Genomic DNA, 21,930 nt, shown 5'->3' with positions numbered 1-21,930 from the left:
AGATAAGTGGTTTACGTTGTATACAAGGTCTCACAGACATTGTCATTGGATATTTTGATTTTGTAAAACCACATCTACCCTTAAAATACAGCATCAACATTCTGAATGAAACCTGCAGCCCTGCTGAAAAAAAAAAAACAGCATAGACCAGCATAAATTTCAAGCTGGTCTATGCTGGTCCATACTAGTCATTGTCAGCATGGTATAGCTGGTCAAGTTGGTCTGACCAGCATGTTCTGGTTCTGCTGGCTGACCAGTGTGGTCTAGCTGGTCAAGCTGGTCTGACCAGCATGGTCTAGCTGGTTATGCTGGCAGACCAGCCTTCGTTGCGTTTCCGTTGTGTTTTCGCTGATGACCAGCCTTCATTGTGTTTTTGCTGGTGACCAGCATAAGCTAAAGCAAAACCAGAATCAAGTCATATAATGCTGGCTTACAAAATGATGTTTAATTCCTATTGGAATCCAACCAGAGTGGATTCTCACAGTCTGCATTCAGAATTACTGCCAGGGTTTAGAAGATGATGAGGAGGAAGGGTCGTTCAAAACTGCGACGCAGTTGTCAAGTCAACCCATCCGTCAGTGCTGCTGTGAACCGCATCACAAGAGACATCCCAAACGGGATATGTATATATATAAAAAAAATGATATCATTGTTGCAATTTCACTGTTTGAGTTGCTTTGTGAATCACTAACTTAGCTTGAGATGATTTTACTGCAACACTGCATCCAAGTTGCTTGACATAGGCGTTTCAAAGAGCTGTCAGTCATGGCGAGCTCATGAATATAAGCTCCCCACCCACTCATCCTGTCTTTTCAAACTTCCTGGTAGTTAGCCATGAGAGAAAAGGTACTTTTCAGAATGACTGTTCAGGAACGTTGGGTGCCACGTAGAACCCTTTGATTTGCCTCTGTAGGGGAACCCTTTTGAGTTCCATTAAGAACCCTCTCATGAAGAACCCTCTGGTTCCAGGTAGAAGCAATGACAGATTTTACAGTTATACTTATAGGATACTTCAGATGTGCCTGAAGTATCCTACAAGTATTAGTTACCTGCTACTGATTTGCAGTAAAAAAAAATACAGTTGGGCCATACTTGTGAACATAAGCAAACATTTCAAGTTAAATGGGTTCTCACACACAAAATGTGTATCAGCCAATGAAAAGCCTCAATTTACTTACATGTGACGCTAAATTGTACTGGTCCCATCAGATAACATGGCACACATTAGCCCTATGCTAATCTCATCAAATGGTAATGATTATGTCCTGGCACAATTTCTTCATCAGCCTATGAAAGATCTTAGACTTTATATCGACCAACCAATGTCATTTCTTAAAATAGGTCAACCCTGGCCACTAGAGGGATATTTTAAACCTACAAATTCAAGATTGACTTGTTCTGTTGGTCTGTAACAAAATGTTGTGTGCCAATATTGCACTGATGCATCCTTAATTAGGCTACTAGCTACTACTAACGTTAGACAACATTTTCACGTTTTTGCATACAGTACCAGTCAAATGTTTCGACACACCTACTCATTCAAGGGTTTTTCTTAATTTTTACTGTTCTCTACATTGTAGAATAATAGTGAAGACATCAAAACTATGAAATAACACATATGGAATCATGTAGTAACCAAAAAAGTGTTAAATAAATCAAAATATATTTTATATTTGAGATTCTTCAAAGTAGCCACCCTTTGCCTTGATGACAGCTTTGCACACTCTTGGTATTCTCTCAACCAGCTTCATGAGGTAGTCACCTGGAATGCATTTCAATTAACAGGTGTGCCTTGTTAAAAGTTAATTTGTGGAATTTCTTTCCTTCTTAATGCGTTTGAGCCAATCAGTTGTGTTGTGACAAGGTAGGGTTGGTATACAGAAGATAGCCCTATTTGGTAAAAGACCAAGTCCTTATGGCAAGAACAGCTCAAATAAGAAAAGAGAAACGACAGTCCATCATTACTTTAGGACATGAAGGTCAGTCAATCCGGAACATTTCAAGAACTTTGAAAGTTTCTTCAAGTGCAGTCGCAAAAACCATTAAGTGCTATGATGAAACTGGCTCTCATGAGGACAGCCACAGGAAAGGAAGACCCAGAGTTTACCTCTGCTGCAGAGGATAAGTTCATTAGAGTTACCAGCCTCAGAAATTGCAGCCCAAATAAATGCTTCACAGAGTTCAAGTAACAGACACATCTCAACATCAACTGTTCAGAGGAGACTGTGTGAATCAGGCCTTCATGGTCGATTTGCTGCAAAGAAACCACTACTAAAAGACACCAATAAGAAGAAGAGACTTGCTTGGGCAAAGACACACGAGCAATGTACATTAGACCGGTGGAAATCTGTCCTTTGGTCTGATTTCCACAAATTTGAGATTTTTGGTTCCAACCGCCGTGTCTTTGTGAGACACTAAGTAGGTGAACAGATGATCTCTGCATGTGTGGTTCCCACCGTGAAGCATGGAGGAGGAGGTGTGATGGTATGGGGGTGCTTTGCTGGTGATACTGTCAGTGATTTATTTAAAATTCAAGGCACACTTAACCAGCATGGCTACCACAGCATTCTGCAGCGATACGCCATCCCATCTGGTTTGCGCTTAGTGGGACTATAATTTGTTTTCAACAGTACAATGACCCAACACACCTCCAGGCTGTGTAAGAGCTATTTGACCAAGAAGGAGAGTGATGGAGTGCTGCATCAGATGACCTGGCCTCCACAATCACCCGACCTCAACCCAATTGAGATGTTTTGGGATTAGTTGGATCGCAGAGTTAAGGAAAAGCAGCCAACAAGTGCTCAGCATATGTGGGAACTCCTTCAAGACTGTTGGAAAAGCATTCCAGGTAAAGCTGGTTGAGAGAATGCCAAGAGTGTGCAAAGCTGTCATCAAGGCAAAGGGTGGCTATTTGAAGAATCTCAAATATAAAATATATTTTGATTTGTTAAACACTTTTTTGTTTACAACATGATTCCATTTGTTATTTCATAGTTTTGATGTCTTCACTGTTATTCTACAATGTAGAAAATAGTTTAAAAAAAATAAAGATTTCATTGGCTGATATGCATTTTGTGCATGAGAACCCATTAAACTTTAAACACTTGATTTTTTACAGTTGAATTAAGGTGTTATTGTTGTGAAATGACTTGTTTACCTTACTTTCACTGCACTTTGAAATGTGCTGGTGGGGCTCATTAGCATATTTGGGGGCATGGTCTAAAATATGTTAGTGGAAGTATTGTACCAGTTGAAGTGGTTTTATCATTATGTTGATGAAGGTTGAGGAGGAACAACTATCGTACAGTGCAGTGTGCTGCCGCGATCACTGCTCAATGAGTGCAGTCCATAGACATTGAAAACCGGTGCAATCTTCTAGGTGTAGTGTGTGGTGTCTGGGAGTCGAAAATGGCGGCGAGTAGTGTGGACAAAATGGAGAAAAAGTTGGTGAAGCAACAGCTATGTTGGAATGCGAACAATATGGGAGTCAGTTCTGATGGTATGGAGCGGGAGGATGAGGGTCAAGGGTCGGTAGTGGAAAGACACAGGAAAAAGAGAGATCATGATACAGAAAGCAATGGAGCGTCTAGTAAAGGAAGCATAACGAGGGCCAAGGTAGGAAGCAAGAGTAATAATGCGTTGGAGTGGAAAGTGGTGATAGTATTTGATGAGACCACAGGGCCACATTTACACCCTGTCCGACTAACTAATGCCGTAGAGAAAGAGGTAGGTCAAATTAGCTCGGTTTATTGGAAATGGTAGATTGTTAATATTGTGTGGTAGCCAGGCTCAGCAAGAGAAGATTCTGAAAATAGAAACGCTTAACATGAAGAAGATTAAAAGCCATGTCCCTGGTGCTTATTCTAGATTGAGGGGAGTCATCACTAGGGTCCTAATATCTATGTCCATAGATGATGTTAAAGAAAATGTGAAGGGAGGAAGAGTGATTGAGGTCAAAAGGTTGATCAGTAGGAAAGAAGGTCAAAGAAGTGAAAGCCTATCAGTGCTGCCAAGGTTTGAGAAGGTTATGCCTGGGAAAGTACAGATAGGATTCTTTAGTTTCAATGTCAGAGAATTTGTCCCGTCCCCATTGCTGTGTTTTAAATGTCAAAGAATGAGACATGTAGCTGTTCAATGTAAAGGAAAGAAAAGATGTGCCAAGTGTGGAGGGGAACATGATTACGGTGAATGTGGGAGCAATATGAAGGTTAAGTGTTGTAATTGTGTGGGGGAACATAGTGCAGCATTTGGTGGATGCCAGGTGCAGAGAGAGGCTAGACAGTCTCAGAGATATAGAATGAGTCATGATGTATCGTATTCAGAGGCTGTAAGACAGATTGGTAGAACTACAGTATGGAATGATGGAGCTTCCATGGCTGCTCCTGTACTAAGTGGACCTAATGTCGGGGCTGGTGTTTCTGCTGGTCCTGGCATGGTTTCGAGGCCTGTTCAGAAATCTTGTGCTCATGAATGTTTACTTCATAGCTTTTATTGTTAAGGTTATCAATGCGACTCGGGTTGTGGAAAGTAGAAATGCCAGTTTGAAGGTTATTGTGGAGACGGCAAAAGAGATATTGGAGGTAACAGATGTTACTGTTGAAGTGGTTGTTGACATGTTGAACAATCCTAAGGGTGGAGTGTTTCAGCATGATATAGGTCAAGTTTAATGGGGTACAGGGGGTTGGGGAGGGGTTTTGGGAGAGGGGGAGGGTGTGGTAGAAGTTAGTAGGAATTTATTTGGTTTTTATTTTCAAGGTAGTACAGAATTGGGCAGATCATGATTGATCGTACATTCCAGCACAGTAGGTAACGGCATGCAATGAAACGGTTGTTTGCGGACCGCCATGATATAATAGAAGAAGATGATGAAGGTTGAGCGCCTCATTTGTCCGCTCCCAGTTCTACAGTCTTTGTAAGAGCTTGTGACAATCAAGAGCTGCGCTGTTAAGAGGTTACTGTGCATTTTCCAGAAACTTAATGGCAGTTTTTAATTGGGAAGTTCATGCTTAATTTTCATTAACTCACTGTCGGCTTGCTGCAAGCAGTTATTGTAAAATTCACAGGAACTTATTGTGGCTGATCTCTGTCATGCTCACTGACCTGATGGTGTGGCAGGAAGGTCAGTTTGCTATCAACCAAGAGGTTGAGGCGAGGTGAGGCTGGTTCCCAAGTGTGCTCACCACAAAGAATGCTGAGTAGTTATCACCTAATGTTATACGCTATCTTGTAATCAGAAATGTTCAGTGAAGGTACAGTGAGCTACCTTACTGCAAATAAGTTACTGTGCATTTTACAATAACTTACTGACATCTGGTTGCCAGTTAGGTTGCCAGTTAAGGTGCCAGTAAGTTATTGCTGTTCAAATAATTTGTTTTATTTAGTATAGTATAAGCTTCTATCTTCAGCATCCTAAATAACGCCATAGATTCAGATTATGAAAAATAGTAAACTTGAAGACAAAAAAGGGAAGCATGATGACAGATGCGAACTGGTATTCCAACTGATTGTAGGTATGGAAGCCAACAACTTACCGCTGCGCCACAGAGTTTTGATGAAAACAGTGGAGAAAAACAACATCTATCTGATAATCATACGCTGCTATTTATTGCTAACCAGCAGATGTCACTAATGTGCATTGTGAACAGATAATGAAGCTCAGTTTTTCGGCACATTTTGGTGAAAGCGCCGAAGCCTTCAGAATGCCTCGGTTTCCCATCACTAGTGAAATGCACAGTAACCTCTTAACAGTGCAGCTCTTTAATGTCACATGCTCTTAAAAAGATTGCAGAAGTGACAGTGTTAAAAGAGGTGCTCAACCTTTGACCCATCACCCCCCTTAAACTGGTACAACACTTCAACTGACGGTTGGCACAAACACACACACCTTCATTTCAAAGTGCAGTGATGATTGTACCTTATGATTATCCCTACTCCGTCTGGATTCCGATAGGAATAAGAAATCACTTCGCAAGCCCGCATAATCTGACTTAATGCTGGTTTTGCGGGTGACCAGCTTATGTTGGTCATCAATGTCAAAAACACAGTGAAGTCTGGTCACCAGCGGAAACACAACGAAGGCTGGTTGCCGGCAAAAACACAACGAAGGCTGGTCGCCGGCAAAAACACAACGAAGGCTGGTCGCCGGCAAAAACACAACGAAGGCTGGTCGCCGGCGAAAACACAACGAAGGCTGGTCACCGGCGAAAACACAACGAAGGCTGGTCGCCGGCAAAAACACAACGAAGGCTGGTCACCGGCGAAAACACAACGAAGGCTGGTCACCGGCGAAAACACAACAAAGGCTGGTCACCAGCGAAAACACAACGACGGCTGGTAACCAGTGAAAACACAACGAAGGCTGGTCTATGCTGGTTTTTTTTTCAGCAGGTATGGCGGTTTCTTTCAATATCTGTAGTTGATTAAATGTGGGCCATAGTCGCCAACAGCATGGGGAGAGGTTGTAAGCTCCCATCCCTCTCCTCACACTGACACAAACTAACAAACAAAATGAGAGACAAAACTTGGGTCATCACAAACTAATCAAAATCTGAAAAGAACACAAAACAAAATAATACAACACTGAATTACTGAACTATCACAACTACCATGTATTCATATCATTACTATACTTCCATCCTCTCCAGAAAACAGATGATTTGGGCCTCTGTCTGGAATTTAGAACTTAGACCTAGAACGTAGAACACCACACTGAGGGGAAGGTTTGGGGTTGGGGAGCACTGGGCTAACGTTGTCGCGGCCGGATTAGTTAGTAAGTTAGTTTGACGCCAGGCTCTTACATAAATGCACAGCCTATAGGAGCCACTCAGTCATGTGCTGGTGCTGTGAACAGGAGGCATGCTGGGTAATACTACCTGGGTAGTACGCTACAGCTACGCGACAGATCTGGGTCATCGTGTTCCTCACAACCTGACCACTCCTCTTTGGCCGAGCAGGTGTGATGAGAGTGTGTGTGTGTGTTCATGTGCATGTGTGTTAATGGTTTGTGTGCCTGTTTGAGGGTACAGTAATTTCCAGGATTCTGTATTAAAACTTGAGCATGTACTGAGCATGTACCTCTGTCCCAAATTGATGTTGTGTAAATATATGTGCATGTGTCTACTCTCTTAATACAATATATTTACGTATTAGCATTAATTACCGTTTTTCATATCTTTACATATGCATCTGACTAGCATCACTTTAGGTGTAGGGTACAGTACACACATCCTTATTCAAAGGTACAGTGCATGGCTGTGTAGGATAACCTCCTGCGTTGGTCTCTCTCTATTCAAACTCTTGTGTTTGAGACGTCGACCCTTGTAACAGCTCTCATCTATCCCAGCCCTGCAGCTCTTAGCTGATTTGGAAGAGTGCACGTGTTTGCGTGTGTACGTGTGTCTGTGTGCTTTCATGGGTGCGTGTGTGGTCTTAGGGCTCCACAGGCCGTAGGGGGGTGGTTTGATTGAAATCGATACCTCCCAACCGGTTGGCCTATCATGTCCAACAGTAATGACATGTTTGTTTTCAGCCTTGCTTAGCTCAGCTCGCTGTGACCAGGATAGGACCGGGACGGAGGCCCTGGTCAGGAAAGGTTGAGGTGGGAAAGAACAATGTGTTAAACATGAGTAACCACTGGTAGCCTTTGGTAACGGCTGGTAACCATTGGATGGATTCCAGCCATACCTAGCGTAATGATTAATTTGTGGAATTGTAATCTCACGATACAGGGCCGGGAGGTTTTCCTTTGTCAGGTCACAGGGTTGGGAAAAACTCTGGGCCCTTGTTAGCTTTTAACTCTGAACTAGAGCCTTGGGTTTTTCTTGGTTGGATCAGGTTGTCTGGACAAAACTCCCGGCCCTATATAATGACTTAGAACTAGGCTATGTGTAAATACAATGAATAGATAGGCGAATATGTGGTTGGTAGTGACAATTTGATTGGCTAATGGCTATTGCCGTACTGTTCATCTAACGTTACCCAGATCACCTCCTTCACAGCAACCAACACGCCATGCAACATGCACCTTACAACTAGGGGGTGACAGAGAGAAAGAGACAGAGAGAGATAGAGATACAGTGCCTTGCAAAAGTATTCATCCCCCTTGGCGTTTTTCCTATTTTGTTGCATTACAACCTGTAATTTAAATGGATTTTTATTTGGATCTATCCTAAGTTGAATGCACCAATTTGTAAGTCGCTCTGGATAAGAGCGTCTGCTAAATCACTTAAATGTAAATGTAATGGACATACACAAAATAGTCCAAATTGGTGAAGTGAAATGAAAAAAATTACTTCAAAAAATTCTACAAAATAAATAACGGAAAAGTGGTGCGTGCATATGTATTCACCCACTTTGCTATGAATCCCCTAAATAAGATCTGGTGCAACCAATTACCTTCAGAAGTCACATAATTAGTTAAATAAAGTACACCTGTGTGCAATCTAAGTGTCACATGATCTCAGTATATATACACCTGTTCTGAAAGGCCCCAGAGTCTGCAACACCACTAAGCAAGGGGCACCACCAAGCAAGCGGCACCATGAAGACCAAGGAGCTCTTCAAACAGGTCAGGGACAAAGCTGTGAAGTACAGATCAGGGTTGGGTTATAAAAAAATATCTGAAACTTTGAACATCCCACGGAGCACCATTAAATCCATTATTTAAAAATTGAAAGAATATGGCACCACAACAAACCTGCCAAGAGAGGGCCGCCCACCAAAACTGAAGGACCAGGCAAGGAGGGCATTAATCAGAGAGGCAACAAAGAGACCAAAGATAACCCTGAAGGAGCTGCAAAGCTCCACAGCGGAGATTGGAGTATCTGTCCATAGGACCACTTTAAGCCATACACTCCACAGAGCTGGGCTTTACGGAAGAGTGGCCAGAAAAAAGCCATTGCTTAAAGAAAAAAATAAGCAAACACAGTTGGTGTTCGCCAAAAGGCATGTGGGAGACTCCCCAAACATATGGAAGAAGGTACTCTGGTCAGCTTTTTGGCCATCAAGGAAAACGCTATGTCTGGCGCAAACCCAACTCTCATCACCCAAGAACACCATCCCCACAGTGAAGCATGGTGGTGGCAGTATCATGCTGTGGGGATGTTTTTCATCAGCATGGACTGGGAAACTGGTCAGAATTGAAGGAATGATGGATGGCGCTAAATACAGGGAAATTCTTGAGGGAAACCTGTTTAGTCTTTCAGAGATTTGAGACTGGGATGGAGATTCACCTTCCAGCAGGACAATGACCCTAACAATACTGCTAAAGCAACACTCAAGTGGTTTAAGGGGAAACATTTAAATGTCTTGGAATGGTCTAGTCAAGCCCAGACCTCAATCCAATTGAGAATCTGTGGTATGACTTAAAGATTGCTGTACACCAGCGGAACTCATCCAACTTGAAGGAGCTGGAGCAGTTTTGCCTTGAAGAATGGGCAAAAATCCCAGTGGCTAGATGTGCCAAGCTTATAGAGACATACCCCAAGAGACTTGCAGCTGTAATTGCTGCAAAAGGTGGCTCTACAAAGTATTGACTTTGGGGGGGGGGGGGGTGAATAGTTATGCACGCTCAAGTTTTCTTTTTTTTTGTCTTATTTCTTGTTTGTTTCACAAGAAAAAATATTTTGCATCTTCAAAGTGGTAGGCATGTTGTGTAAATCAAATGATACAAACCCCCAAAAAATCAATTTTAATTCCATGTTGTAAGGCAACAAAATAGGAAAAATGCCAAGGGGGGTGAATACTTTCACAAGTGCAAGCAAAAATAGTTCATTAAATTATCGCCAAAAATGTCAAACCATATCAACAAAGAGAGCAAAATTATAATAATAATAATAAATTAGCCAATAAACTGTAAATATATTATCTATTTTTGAATACTCTACTCCATTATTTTTGTTTTGACTTTATAAGGAACTCCTATTGTTTGATTAGCACTCTGGAGAACTTAACATTGTTTCTTAGCTTAATTTTGACACAAATGCATACTGTATGCTCACACACACACTCGAACGAACGCACGCACGCACACACACACACACGCCATAAAACAAGATGATTTGAAACTGGCCTGCTGGTATGTGATCTATAGTTTGGCCAAGAAGTTGTGAGGTCACACAATATGCATTGCCGAAGCTTTCTTGCTGTGGAACATGCATTGTGCATCACTATCAAATATTTTAATGCTATTAGATCTCAGACTATAAAAAAATCCATTTGGATTCACTTTTAGATTTGTAAAAGCTAATGGATGTCATTCTACTCCATTCTTGCATTACATCCTTACATATATCAGGTTGAACACATTCACGTCACTCTACATGACTTTACGGCGAAGCCTGGTTGTTTAATGCAGCAGAATGCAGCACTGTCCCTGCCAAAGCCGTGACATACCAGCTTGTTCCTCCTTTACCCTTTTCACACTACCAAGCCAAACAGAGCCGAGCCAAACCAAGCTGTACTGTGCTGGCTTGGTTAGTGGATACACATCCACTACAGTTGCTGGAACTCTGCTGGAAAGGACAATGTGAAAAGAAGATATCTGAGCCAGCGCAGTGTGGTTCGGGTCGGCTTGATAGTGTGAAGATAGTATTACAGAGGAGGAGGGCAGGAAGCTAGTCGGTTGTACGTACCTCGGGTCAAACTTTAGTTACGCTACGCAGGTGCAATGACTGGGGATGTCCTGGGGATGGGATGGAACGGAACATGGAAGTTAGTTTGAGAGGGGGAGGGAGGGGAAGGGGGAGGAAGAGGGGAGTGAGGGAGGAAAACAAGGGGGCAAATATTTCCCCCAGCGCAAATCTACATGCAGATAAGGTTTCCAATATCAGAGTTGTTATATACTTTGTTATGGCAGCCATTTTGTATTACATCTAGTGTTTGGATGGTTGGTAGTGGATGTAAATAAATATGCATGCTCAGGTAGTTGATGTCAGATACTGTATAGGCTATATACTCCAGTATTGTGCAGTAGATACCTTTGTAGCAATAGAGTTCAATAAAATGTGTACTGTATTATCACTGTCGCACAACTGTCACTGTAGTATTAGTGTAATATCATGTAGTATCACTATAGTAGTATTACTGTAGTATCACTGTAGTATTAGTGTAGTATTACTGTAGTATTACTGTGGTACAGTATCACTGTAATATCGTATCACTGTAGTATTAGTGTAGTATCACTGTAGTATCACTGTGGTATCACTGTAGTACCATATCACTGTAGTATTACTGTGGTATCACTGTAGTATCACTGTGGCATTAAATACAAGCAGCTTAAATACATGCATATACTGTACATTGTTTTAAACTGCCAAAGTATAGTACATTTTCATTTAATAATTTGCATACATTTTTCTTATTATGTTCCCACTTTTTTAGTATTATATATTATATACAAAGTATTATACATTTGCATTGGCTGATTATTGTTATGTCACATTACGAAGCAACATGTAGATTTGTAATCACCCGAGGCAATATTTGCAACACATTTTTCACATTTATGGATGTATGACAGACAACAACACAATTGATACAGTAACCATACATACAGTACAAAATCTGTATGTATCAGACATAGCGTGACAAACTCAACCACGTTTTAACACACAAACACCATATCCCCAAAGAACATTGAGTTGATTAATAGGAAACCACACTGGGCCTAGATGGCCAGCTCTCTGCTATGTCACATGGACACATACATGAACACACATGCAGAACACACATTACTTACAATGGGGAGAGGGAGAGGGGAACTATAGATGAATGAATTAACCTACTAAATCTCCTCCTGATTGAAGAATCTAATCCTACTGTTCTTTTCCTCATGCATATTGCATGTACCTTGATAGTGGCCCATGACGGAGAGAGAGAGAGAGAGAGAGAGAGAGAGAGAGAGAGAGAGAGAGAGAGAGAGAGAGAGAGAGAGAGAGAGAGAGAGAGAGAGAGAGAGAGAGAGAGAGAGAGAGAGAGAGAGAGAGAGAGAGAGAGAGAGAGAGAGAGAGAGAGAGAGAGAGAGAGAGAGAGAAGAGAGAGGGGAGGACAGGACAGACAGAGAAAGATAAATATTCTATGAGGTGAAAAAGGTTAGTTTAGTATTATGGTAATATTGGACGCAATCACATCTAAGAAACAGGAAACTGTTCGTTGTACTGACACTGCTACAATGAACATAACCCATAGATGTAGGTTACGCATTTATGTTCTGTATATACAGAGGATAACCAGAGTATATACAGTAGAGATGATTCCATGTTGGCGTCAATGACTGAGATATGACAATAAATAACACACACACACATGCACGCACACACACACACACAAGCACGCACAGACACCCACTCTTCAGGACTCTATGTCACTGTCACATACAGTATGTCCCAGTCTATTCATTGATATAATGCATAATCATGCCTGCCTGATTTTACATACAGTATTTTCACCTGCTGATTCTAAAAGACATCATATTGGTTTAGATCGAGGGGGGTTGAGCGTGTATTGTCATGTACAGCATTGGATTTATTTTTATATTAGCTGTTGTTCAATGGTCAATATTAGCAATTTAAGTGCAATATTATCTTTGTCTTTAATCTGCAGTTTTACCATCACTGCAGCACATACCCAGGTATATAGACCTCCAGTGTTTCTGAGGCAAACCTCAGGCAAAGGGTTCTGGTCTGCTGCCAATAATCAAAGTCCATTCTAAAAGGCCATTGATTATCAAGACAGCCTGGTTTGAATAACAAAACGGGTGCCATGAGATTGCTAATTCAAATGAATGGGTTATTGCGCCAGAGAAAGAAAGGGGTGGGGGGGAGAGAAAGAGGGGGGAAGGGAGGGGGAGAGAGAGGACAAAGTGGCAAAGAGAGAAAGAGGGAGAGAGACAGTGAGAAGCAGAGAGAGAAATAGGGAGAGGGGAAGAGAGAGAGAGAACACCATTATGGAACGGCATCTCCTTCCGTCCATCAATGATTCCGAGTGCAGCACAGAGAGAGCAGCAGCCTAACGGCGGTGGTGCTTTGTGTCTATGAGGGAAAATCAATGGTAGAAGAGATCAACTGGAACAGCGCACAAGAGAGAGATTAATTGAACGGACCCCTGATTCTAAATGAACCCACTCGTCACATATGGCACCCTATTCCCTATATAATGCATTACTTTTGACCATTGCACATAGAGGGTAGTGCACTTCATAGGGAATAGGGTGCCATTTGGGAAGCACCCCTGGACTACTCCAGTGTTTTAAAAGTAGAGCCTGACAGACTGTAAGTGCTACTCAGCTGCTCTCAGTGTAAGAGCCCCAAGGGGAACACTTTGTTCCTGGATCAGCTCTTACAGGACCAAAGACACTCTGCTCCACTAGGAGTCATTAGGGAGGGGATTCACCCTGGTCCTGGATCAGCTCTTACAGGACACCAGACCCTCTGCTCCAATAAGAGTCCTTAGGGAGTGATTCACCCAGCTGGCCCCTTTGGGCTGATGCTGCACTGCTGTCTGCTTATAGGGATAGAGGCCACTTCTGGATTTGATGAGGTCTTTCGCCAAATAATACATTCTAATTAATAGTACATGATGAGAATAAAAAGCAAAATATTAAAATGATAAACAAACACTGTAGAATAAATAATAATATAATACAACTTGAACTCAGTGCATCGTGGGAGCATGGTTTGATGACTACATGTAGTATTATCTGATTTGATTACATACTAGTACAACATATTTACACATTATTAAAGTGAAAGAATTATGCAATCATTCATTTTAATAATCAATTTGTAAGTCGCTCTGGATAAGAGCGTCTGCTAAATGATGTAAATGTAAATGTAACCCAGAATGCTTTGCCACAAAAGTCCCAGAATGCTCTCTTCCACTGTTCCCTTTGGCAACAGTGGGAAATAAGGAGAAAAAGGAGACAGAAAGAGAGAGAGGAGAAGAGAAGGAGCGGTAAAGATGAAGAAAGAAAGAAAACCCCACAGTACATTACAGGTACGAAAATAAATACACATCATATGTACATAAAACACAACACAATATCCACACACACCCTCAAACACACCAATTACACACAATATTTATAAGAGGAAAGTATTACAGAGAGCGGGAGAAAGGCTGCTTCCCAATATGTCCTTTCTCCCGAAGTGTACGCTTGTGCTTTCCCCCAGCTCATTTGAAAAGCATTGGATTTGTGTAAACCATTGGATTTTCTCTAGACAGAGTTTCCACCATATGTTTTAGGCATACCAATCTTTTTCTTTTAAATCCATGAGGGGGAGTGAACAAGTGCACACTTCGGGAGTAAGGACAGATATTGGGACGCAGGGTATAGATGTAAGGAGCCCAACCCTCCAAGATTTAACCTTTCCTGACCTCTGCACTTTAGCATTTGTCAACAGAGGTCAAAGCTGCACGCGTCATTAAAATAAACCACAATAAAATAAAGCCATAAACCAGCAGAACCACTCTGGGCACAGAAACAAAGGAGAAGCGCCAGAAGGAGGAGGAGGAGGAAGAAAGGGAAGAAGGGGAGGTTTAAAGCACTATATCCCACTTTAAAAGCGGAAGGCCGGCAGCCATTTTGGGGCGCCTTTGGAGGATGGCTTTTTTCCGCTTTTAGAGTGTGGAGGAAGCTTCTATTATTATTACAGGGCCGTCAGGGGCTGTGGCTCAACACACTCTGTCACCACTAACACCAGTCAGCCAGTCCCCACAGACCGCACGGCTACTACTGTCACTTACCTGGCACTGCACGTAGCAGTCTGTATGTAAGTCTGTCTGCCTGTCTGTCTGCCAGTCTGCCAGTCTCTGTCGGTCTGTCTGTAAGTCTGTCTGTAAGTCTGTCTGTCTGACTGTCTGTCTGCTTGTAAATCAGTCTGTCTGTCAGTCTGCCTGCCAGTCTGTCTGCCAGTCTTTCTGCCAGTGTGTCTGTGTGTAACACTGTGTGTGTGGAGGGGTGCCATTTACACCTGCCCAGTGCCGGTCAGCCTGTCAGTCCCAAGGTGTGTACAGTATCTAGACGTGTTGATCTAGCCTGGCCTTAGTGCTCTCCCACTAGGACTGAAGCACACCTTAGAAGCACTAGACTCGTGAACAGTGTTTCAGCACAGCCAAATGCATCCCCCACTCCAGCCACTAACATTCATAGATATACTGCTGTATAGACTATGATAGCTTGACAGCTTGAGTCAATGCCACTCATATAGGGACATTTGTGGTGGTGGGATTAGGGAGCAGGCATAAGATCTGATCCAGAGTCAGTCTTGGTTTAGGGTTGTAAAGGAGAATGGAGAGGATTGAGGTCTAAGGACTGACCCTGGACCAGCACATAGGGCCTGGGTTCCCCCCTGGTACTGTGATGAAACAATGTTCTGGTCACCTCAGCGTGGAGGGCAGTTCCAGAAAAGAGAGAGAAGTAACCAGCTTTCACTTCAAGAAATCAACCAGTACACACCAGTGGATTTTACTCAGTTTATATAACACAAACATGTTAACACTGATTTGGTCCAATCATCTGGATTTAAGTGTGTCACAGTTTTGTTCTCTCAGAATTCTCCAATTGTATATCTTGGATTATACAGTATCTTGGATTTGTGTATTGGCTGTGTGACTGTTTGTACACTGCTAAACAGGGCAGTTGTACTAGTGTCTCTGAGGAAGCGAGAGGAGACCGTACCAGAGTAAAGAGCCACAGGAGCGAGAGCAGGACACGGCAACACACAACAAAAACCACAACAAAAACAACGGGAGCACAAAGGAAAACACAGGACACACAACGGACAGACGGACAGAGGACATAGACTGGGGAGAGGACCGCGACAGACAGACAAGTGTAACACAGAGCAACAAGAGCCGACATACAAACGCATGACACGACACAACCTGAGGAGGGAGACAACACAACAACAGACACGTCAGAAGACATGGCCCACCTCACAACCCCACCCCCACCCCTCTCCATGGTGGTCCTAACACACATACACACACACACACACACACATACACACTGCAGAGAACAGAGGGCTTGCATCGCTGACGACAAACACACACACAGATATACACACAAACGCACACACATTTGTACGCACACAGCGCTAGCCGATGGACAGAGGGACATCCACAGCCAAACACATGTACTGTAGCTCATTCACACACACACACTCCCGATCAGAATCTTTTGTTATGTTGGTAGCGTTGCGTAGTGGCTTAATTGGTGAAATGGGTCGTTAAGGGTTCAGTTGATGGTGTGTAACAGGACTCTAAGACGGTGAGTCGAGGGGTAGGCTACAAGTACATGTAGTGAGAAATCCTGTGTGTTGTGGTGTGTGGAGGAGTAGAGTTCTGAGAGGGTGAATTTGAGTGGAGGCCGGGGCTGAGATTGCAGACGAGGTCTCTGGGAAGGAAGGAAGGAAGGATGGAGGGAGGGAGGAGATGAGGAGGGGGAGGTAGGGGTGGCCATCATATCGCTCACATTACATTACATAGCTCCATTTAGCCTCCCATCGCACAATTAAGCCCAGCTCCCTCTCTCTTTCCCCCTCTATTGGATCCAATGAGTCATGTAGGTCCAATCGGCCCCGTTCGCTCAGGGCACATTCTCTCACCCCTCAGTGGAAAACGGTTGTGGCGTTTTGCTTGCGAGAGAGAGAGAGAGAGAGAGAGAGAGAGGGTTGAGTAAGAGAGAGAGAGAGAGAGAGAGAGAGAGAGAGAGAGAGAGAGAGAGAGAGAGAGAGAGAGAGAGAGAGAGAGAGAGAGAGTGAGGAGAGAGAGAGAGAGAGAGAGAGAGAGAGATAGAGAGAGAGAGAGAGAGAGAGAGAGAGAGAGAGAGAGAGAGAGAGAGAGAGATAGAGAGAGAGAGAGAGAGAGGACTACACTGGTCTGCAGGGACTGAGAGAGGGTTTGGGGTCATCTGGAGGGCAGAAAAGGAGGATAAAGGTTGTGAGTGTGTGTGTGTGTGTGTGTGTCTGTGTGTGTAATGTAAGGTTAAGTGCAGTAGTTGAACTGAATGAAATTGACCAAAGGCTAAGCCATAGTTGGGGCGAACTGTGTTAAATGTGGGGAGATGTAAACACATACATTTCCAAACATACATTGATGTACAGTGCCCTCCTGAATTATTGGCACCCTAGGTAAATATGAAGAAAAAAGGCTGTGAAAAAATGTCATTGTTGTTTATCAGCTTGATCTTACACTCAAAATATCATAGAATCTGACCTTTAATTGAGTAAAAAAAGAAGAAGAAGAATGTCATCAACAAATAATTATTTTACTCAAAAACATGCGTGTCACATTTATTGGCACCCCTAGAAATTCTTATGAACAAAATCTAATTCATGTATATTCCGATTTTACTTTTTAAAGTTCATCTGACTCTTTGGGAACTCTTAATTGGTCCATCCATGACTTCCTATTTCACTGGGGTATAAATATGAGGTGACACACAGGCTAAACTCCCTTAGTCATCCATCAACATGGGAAAGGCCAGAGAACACACAAATGAAATTAGATTAAAGGTTGCTGACCTTCACAAATCAGGCAATGGCTATAAAAATATATGTATTTTCAGGCATGTAGCTATCTCCACTATTAGGGCAATAATTAAGAAATGTAAAACAACTGGAGCTGTGATAATCCTGCCTGGAAGAGGACGCAACTTTATTTTGCCCCCATGCACAGTGAGAAGGATGGTTCAAGAGGCAAAAAATTATCCAAGGATCACAGTTGGAGAATTGCCAAAGTTGGTTACATCTTGGGGTCACCAACTCTCCAAAACTACAATTAGACGCCACCTCCATGCCAACAACCTATTTGGAAGGGTTACCACCTCTGCTGTCACCAAACTACAAGCGTAAGCGCCTGGAGTTTGCTAAATGTCATTGGAACATTGATTGGAACCAGGTTCTATGGTCTGATGAGACTAAAATAGGGCTTTTTGGCAACAAACACCAGAGGTGGGTCAGGCGTAAAAAGAGCCATGGTCATGCAGAAAATAACCTAATCCCCATTTTGAAGTATGGTGGTGGACCTGTGATGTTGTGGCCTGTTTTACTTCCAAAGGCCCTGGGAAACTTGTTAGAATACATGGCATCATGGACTCCATCAAGTACCAGGAGATTTTAGGCCAAAACCTGTCTGTCTCTGCCAGGAGGCTAAAACTGGGTCATCCAGCAGGACAATGATCCAAAGCATACCTCTGAATCCACACGCAAATGGTTCACTGACCACAGAATCAAGGTTTTGCCATGGCCCTCCCAGTCCCCTGACCTAAACCCCATAGAAAACCTGTGGGATGAGCTGAAGAGGAGAGTCCACCGGCATGGACCTCGGAATCTGAAGGATCTGGAGAGTTTCTGTATAGAGGAATGGTCTCAAATCCCTTCCTATGTGTTCTCCCACCTCATCAAACATTATTGGAGACGACTCAGAGCTGTTATCTTGGCAAAGGGAGGGTGCACAAAGTACTAAATACAGGGGTGCCAATAATTGTGTCATGCATATTATTGAATAAAATAAACTATTTTGGGGGGGGGGAACAATTTTAACTAAATTAAAGGTTAGATTCATATGATATTTTAAGTGTAAGATCAAGCTGATGAACAACAATAGTTCATACAGTATGGTGGCAATAATTCAGGAGGGCACTTTATGCACACACACACAAACACACATAGAGAAAGCGCACACACGCACCCATGCACGAACACACACACACACACAAATATGCACGCACACACACGCACCCGGGCACGAACACACATACATTTACCCTCCCACCCTACACTTAGGACCATAATCCACCATGTAAATGCTGAACCAAATTTTAAAGCTTTACTGTAACAAGCAATTAACTGTCATACATTCTTAAACATACAACCTTTCAAGAGTGTGTGTGTATGGGGGGGGGCATTTTGCTTCGTGTGTGCTTTGCTGTGGTTTGTGAGCGTGTGTGTGTGTGTATGTGTGTGCGTGCGCACGCTTGCCATGTTACTGTGTGTTTCCTCATTGTGCTTTCAACCAAACTTCTGTATGTGTCTTTTGTGTTACCTCTGTATCGCTATGGTTTGATCCAGGAGGAGGCAGAGTTTGCATTGAGGTCCTGCTGTAGCAGAAGCCCCTCTGGCTTGAACCACTCCTCTCCTGGGGGGGATGCCGGGCCGGCCGCTGCAGCGTCTGGTGTTTGTTGTGAGGGGAGTGTTGGAGTGGGGTTTGTAGAGGAGTGTATTTGGGATCGGGGACGTCAGGGGCAGGCCGGGCGGGGGGTTAGTTTTAGGTTGAGGTTGAGGTGGCGGTACAAAATGGTGGGTGGAAGGGGTTGGATTGTTGGAGGTAGAACCATGGGGATGTCAGGTGAAAGAAGAAGCAGGTGAGTGGTAAAAGGTAAATGAAAAAGAGCATGCATGACCAGTGAGAAAGCATGGAGAAATGGAGGGGAGGAGGAGAGGAGGGGAGAGGAGGGAGGATGAATGGATGGGTGGAGCGATTGCAAGCAGACAGGGTGTGGAGAGGAGAGAGAGAGACAAAGGGAAAGAAAGCGTGACCAATAAATGAGAGCCAGAATGAGAGCCACAATATACAGTCGTGGTCAAAAGTTTTGAGAATGACACAAATATAATTTTCACAAAGTCTGCTGCCTCAGTTTTGATGATGGCAATTTGCATATACTCCAGAATGTCATGAAGAGTGATCAGATGAATTGCAATTCATTGCAAAGTCCCTATTTGCCATGAAAATGAACTTAATCCCCCAAAAACATGTCCACTGCATTTCAGCCCTGCAACAAAAGGACCAGCTGCCATCATGTCAGTGATTCTCTCGTTAACACAGGTGAGAGTGTTGACAAGGACAAGGCTGGAGATCACTCTGTCATGTTGATTGAGTTAGAATAACAGACTGGAAGCTTTAAAAGGAGCATGGTGCTTGAAATCATTGTTCTTCCTCTGTTAACCATAGTTACCTGCAAGGAAACACGTGCCGTCATCATTGCTTGCACAAAAAGGGCTTCCCAGGCAAGGATATTGCTGCTAGTAAGATTGCACCTAAATCAACCATTTATCGGATCATCAAGAACTTCAAGGAGAGAGGTTCAATTGTTGTGAAGAAGGCGTCAGGGCGCCCAAGAAAGTCCAGCAAGCGCCAGGACCGTCTCCTAAAGTTGATTCAGCTGCGGGATCGGGGCACCACCAGTGCAGAGCTTGCTCAGGAATGGCAGCAGGCAGGTGTGAGTGCATCTGCACGCACAGTGAGGAGAATACTTTTGGAGGATGGCCTGGTGTCAAGAAGGGCAGCAAAGAAGCCACTTCTCTCCAGGAAAAACACCAGGGACAGACTGATATTCTGCAAAAGGTACAGGGATTGGACTGCTGAGGACTGGGGTAAAGTTATTTTCTCTGATGAATCCCCTTTCTGATTGTTTGGGGCATCCGGAAAACACCTTGTCCGGAGAAGACGTGAGCGCTACCATCAGTCCTGTGTCATGCCAACAGTAAAGCATCCTGAGACCATTCATGTGTGGGGTTGCTTCTCAGCCAAGGGAGTGGGCTCACTCACAATTTTGCCTAAGAACACAGCCATGAATATAGAATGGTACCAACACATCCTCCGAGAGCAACTTCTCGCAACCATCCAAGAACAGTTTGGTGACGACAAATGCCTTTTCCAGCATGATGGAGCACCTTGCCATAACGCAAAAGTGATAACTAAGTGGCTCAGGGAACAAAACATCAACATTTTGGGTCCATGGCCAGGAAACTCCCCAAACCTTAATCCCATTGAGAACTTGCGGTCGATCCTCAAGAGGCTGGTGGACAAACAAAAACCCACACATTTTGACAAACTCCAAGCATTGATTATGCAAGAATGGGCTGCCATCAGTCAGGATGTGGCCCAGAAGTTAATTGACAGCATGCCAGGGCGGATTGCAGAGGTCTTGAAAAAGAAGGGTCAACACTACAAATATTGACTCTTTGCATAAACTTAATGTAATTGTCAATAAAAGCCTTTGACACTTATGTAATGCTTGTAATTATACAGTGAGGGAAAAAAGTATTTAATCCCCTGCTGATTTTGTACGTTTGCCCACTGACAAAGACATGATCAGTCTATAATTTTTAATGGTAGGTTTATTTGAACAGTGAGAGAAAAAAATCCAGAAAAACCCATGTCAAAAATGTTATAAATTGATTTGCATTTTAATGAGGGAAATAAGTATTTGACCCCCTCTCAATCAAAAAGATGTCTGGCTCCCAGGTGTCTTTTATACAGGTAACGAGCTGAGATTAGGAGCACACTCTTAAAGGGAGTGCTCCTAATCCCAGCTTGTTACCTGTATAAAAGACACCTGTCCACAGAAGCAATCAATCAATCAGATTCCAAACTCTCCACCATGGCCAAGACCAAAGAGCTCTTCAAGGATGTCAGGGACAAGATTGTAGACCTACACAAGGCTGGAATGGGCTACAAGACCATCGCCAAGCAGCTTGGTGAGAAGGTGACAACAGTTGGTGTGATTATTCGCAAATGGAAGAAACACAAAATAACTGTCAATCTCCCTCGGCCTGGGGCTCCATGCAAGATCTCACCTCGTGGAGTTGCAATGATCATGAGAACGGTGAGGAATCAGCCCAGAACTACACGGGAGGATCTTGTCAATGATTTCAAGGCAGCTGGGACCATAGTCACCAAGAAAACAATTGGTAACACATTACGCCGTGAAGGACTGAAATCCTTTAGCGCCCGCAAGGCCACCCTGCTCAAGAAAGCACATATACAGGCCTGTCTGAAGTTTACCAATGAACATCTGAATGATTCAGAGGAGAACTGGGTGAAAGTGTTGTGGTCAGATGAGACCAAAATCGAGCTCTTTGGCATCAACTCAACTCGCCGTGTTTGGAGGAGGAGGAATGCTGCCTATGACCCCAAGAACACCATCCC

General features: G+C 43.3%; 1 protein-coding gene across 4 annotated transcripts in view; it reads right to left on the bottom strand.

Moving 5' to 3' along the window:
- Positions 1–21,930, bottom strand: part of LOC311104294 (voltage-gated potassium channel KCNC1-like) — a gene marked incomplete at both ends in the record, with an annotated part of 95,638 nt that overhangs the window by 8,274 nt on the left and 65,434 nt on the right. The window contains one exon of one of the 4 annotated variants that reach the window (XM_084146095.1): positions 15,862–15,882. The exons of 2 other annotated variants lie outside the window; for them this stretch is intronic. In XM_084146095.1, the coding sequence (XP_084002221.1) occupies positions 15,862–15,882 (21 nt within the window). Of the gene's footprint in view, positions 1–15,861; positions 15,883–19,054; positions 19,171–21,930 lie in introns of those variants that run through there. One more of the 4 variants, XM_084146098.1, reaches the window with a different exon arrangement.

Source organism: Coregonus lavaretus (assembly GCF_964263955.1).
Source record: "Coregonus lavaretus genome assembly, chromosome: 28".
NCBI classification, from domain to species: domain Eukaryota; kingdom Metazoa; phylum Chordata; class Actinopteri; order Salmoniformes; family Salmonidae; genus Coregonus; species Coregonus lavaretus.
Note: the sequence above shows the minus strand (reverse complement) of the source record. Positions and strands in the feature narration are given on the sequence as shown.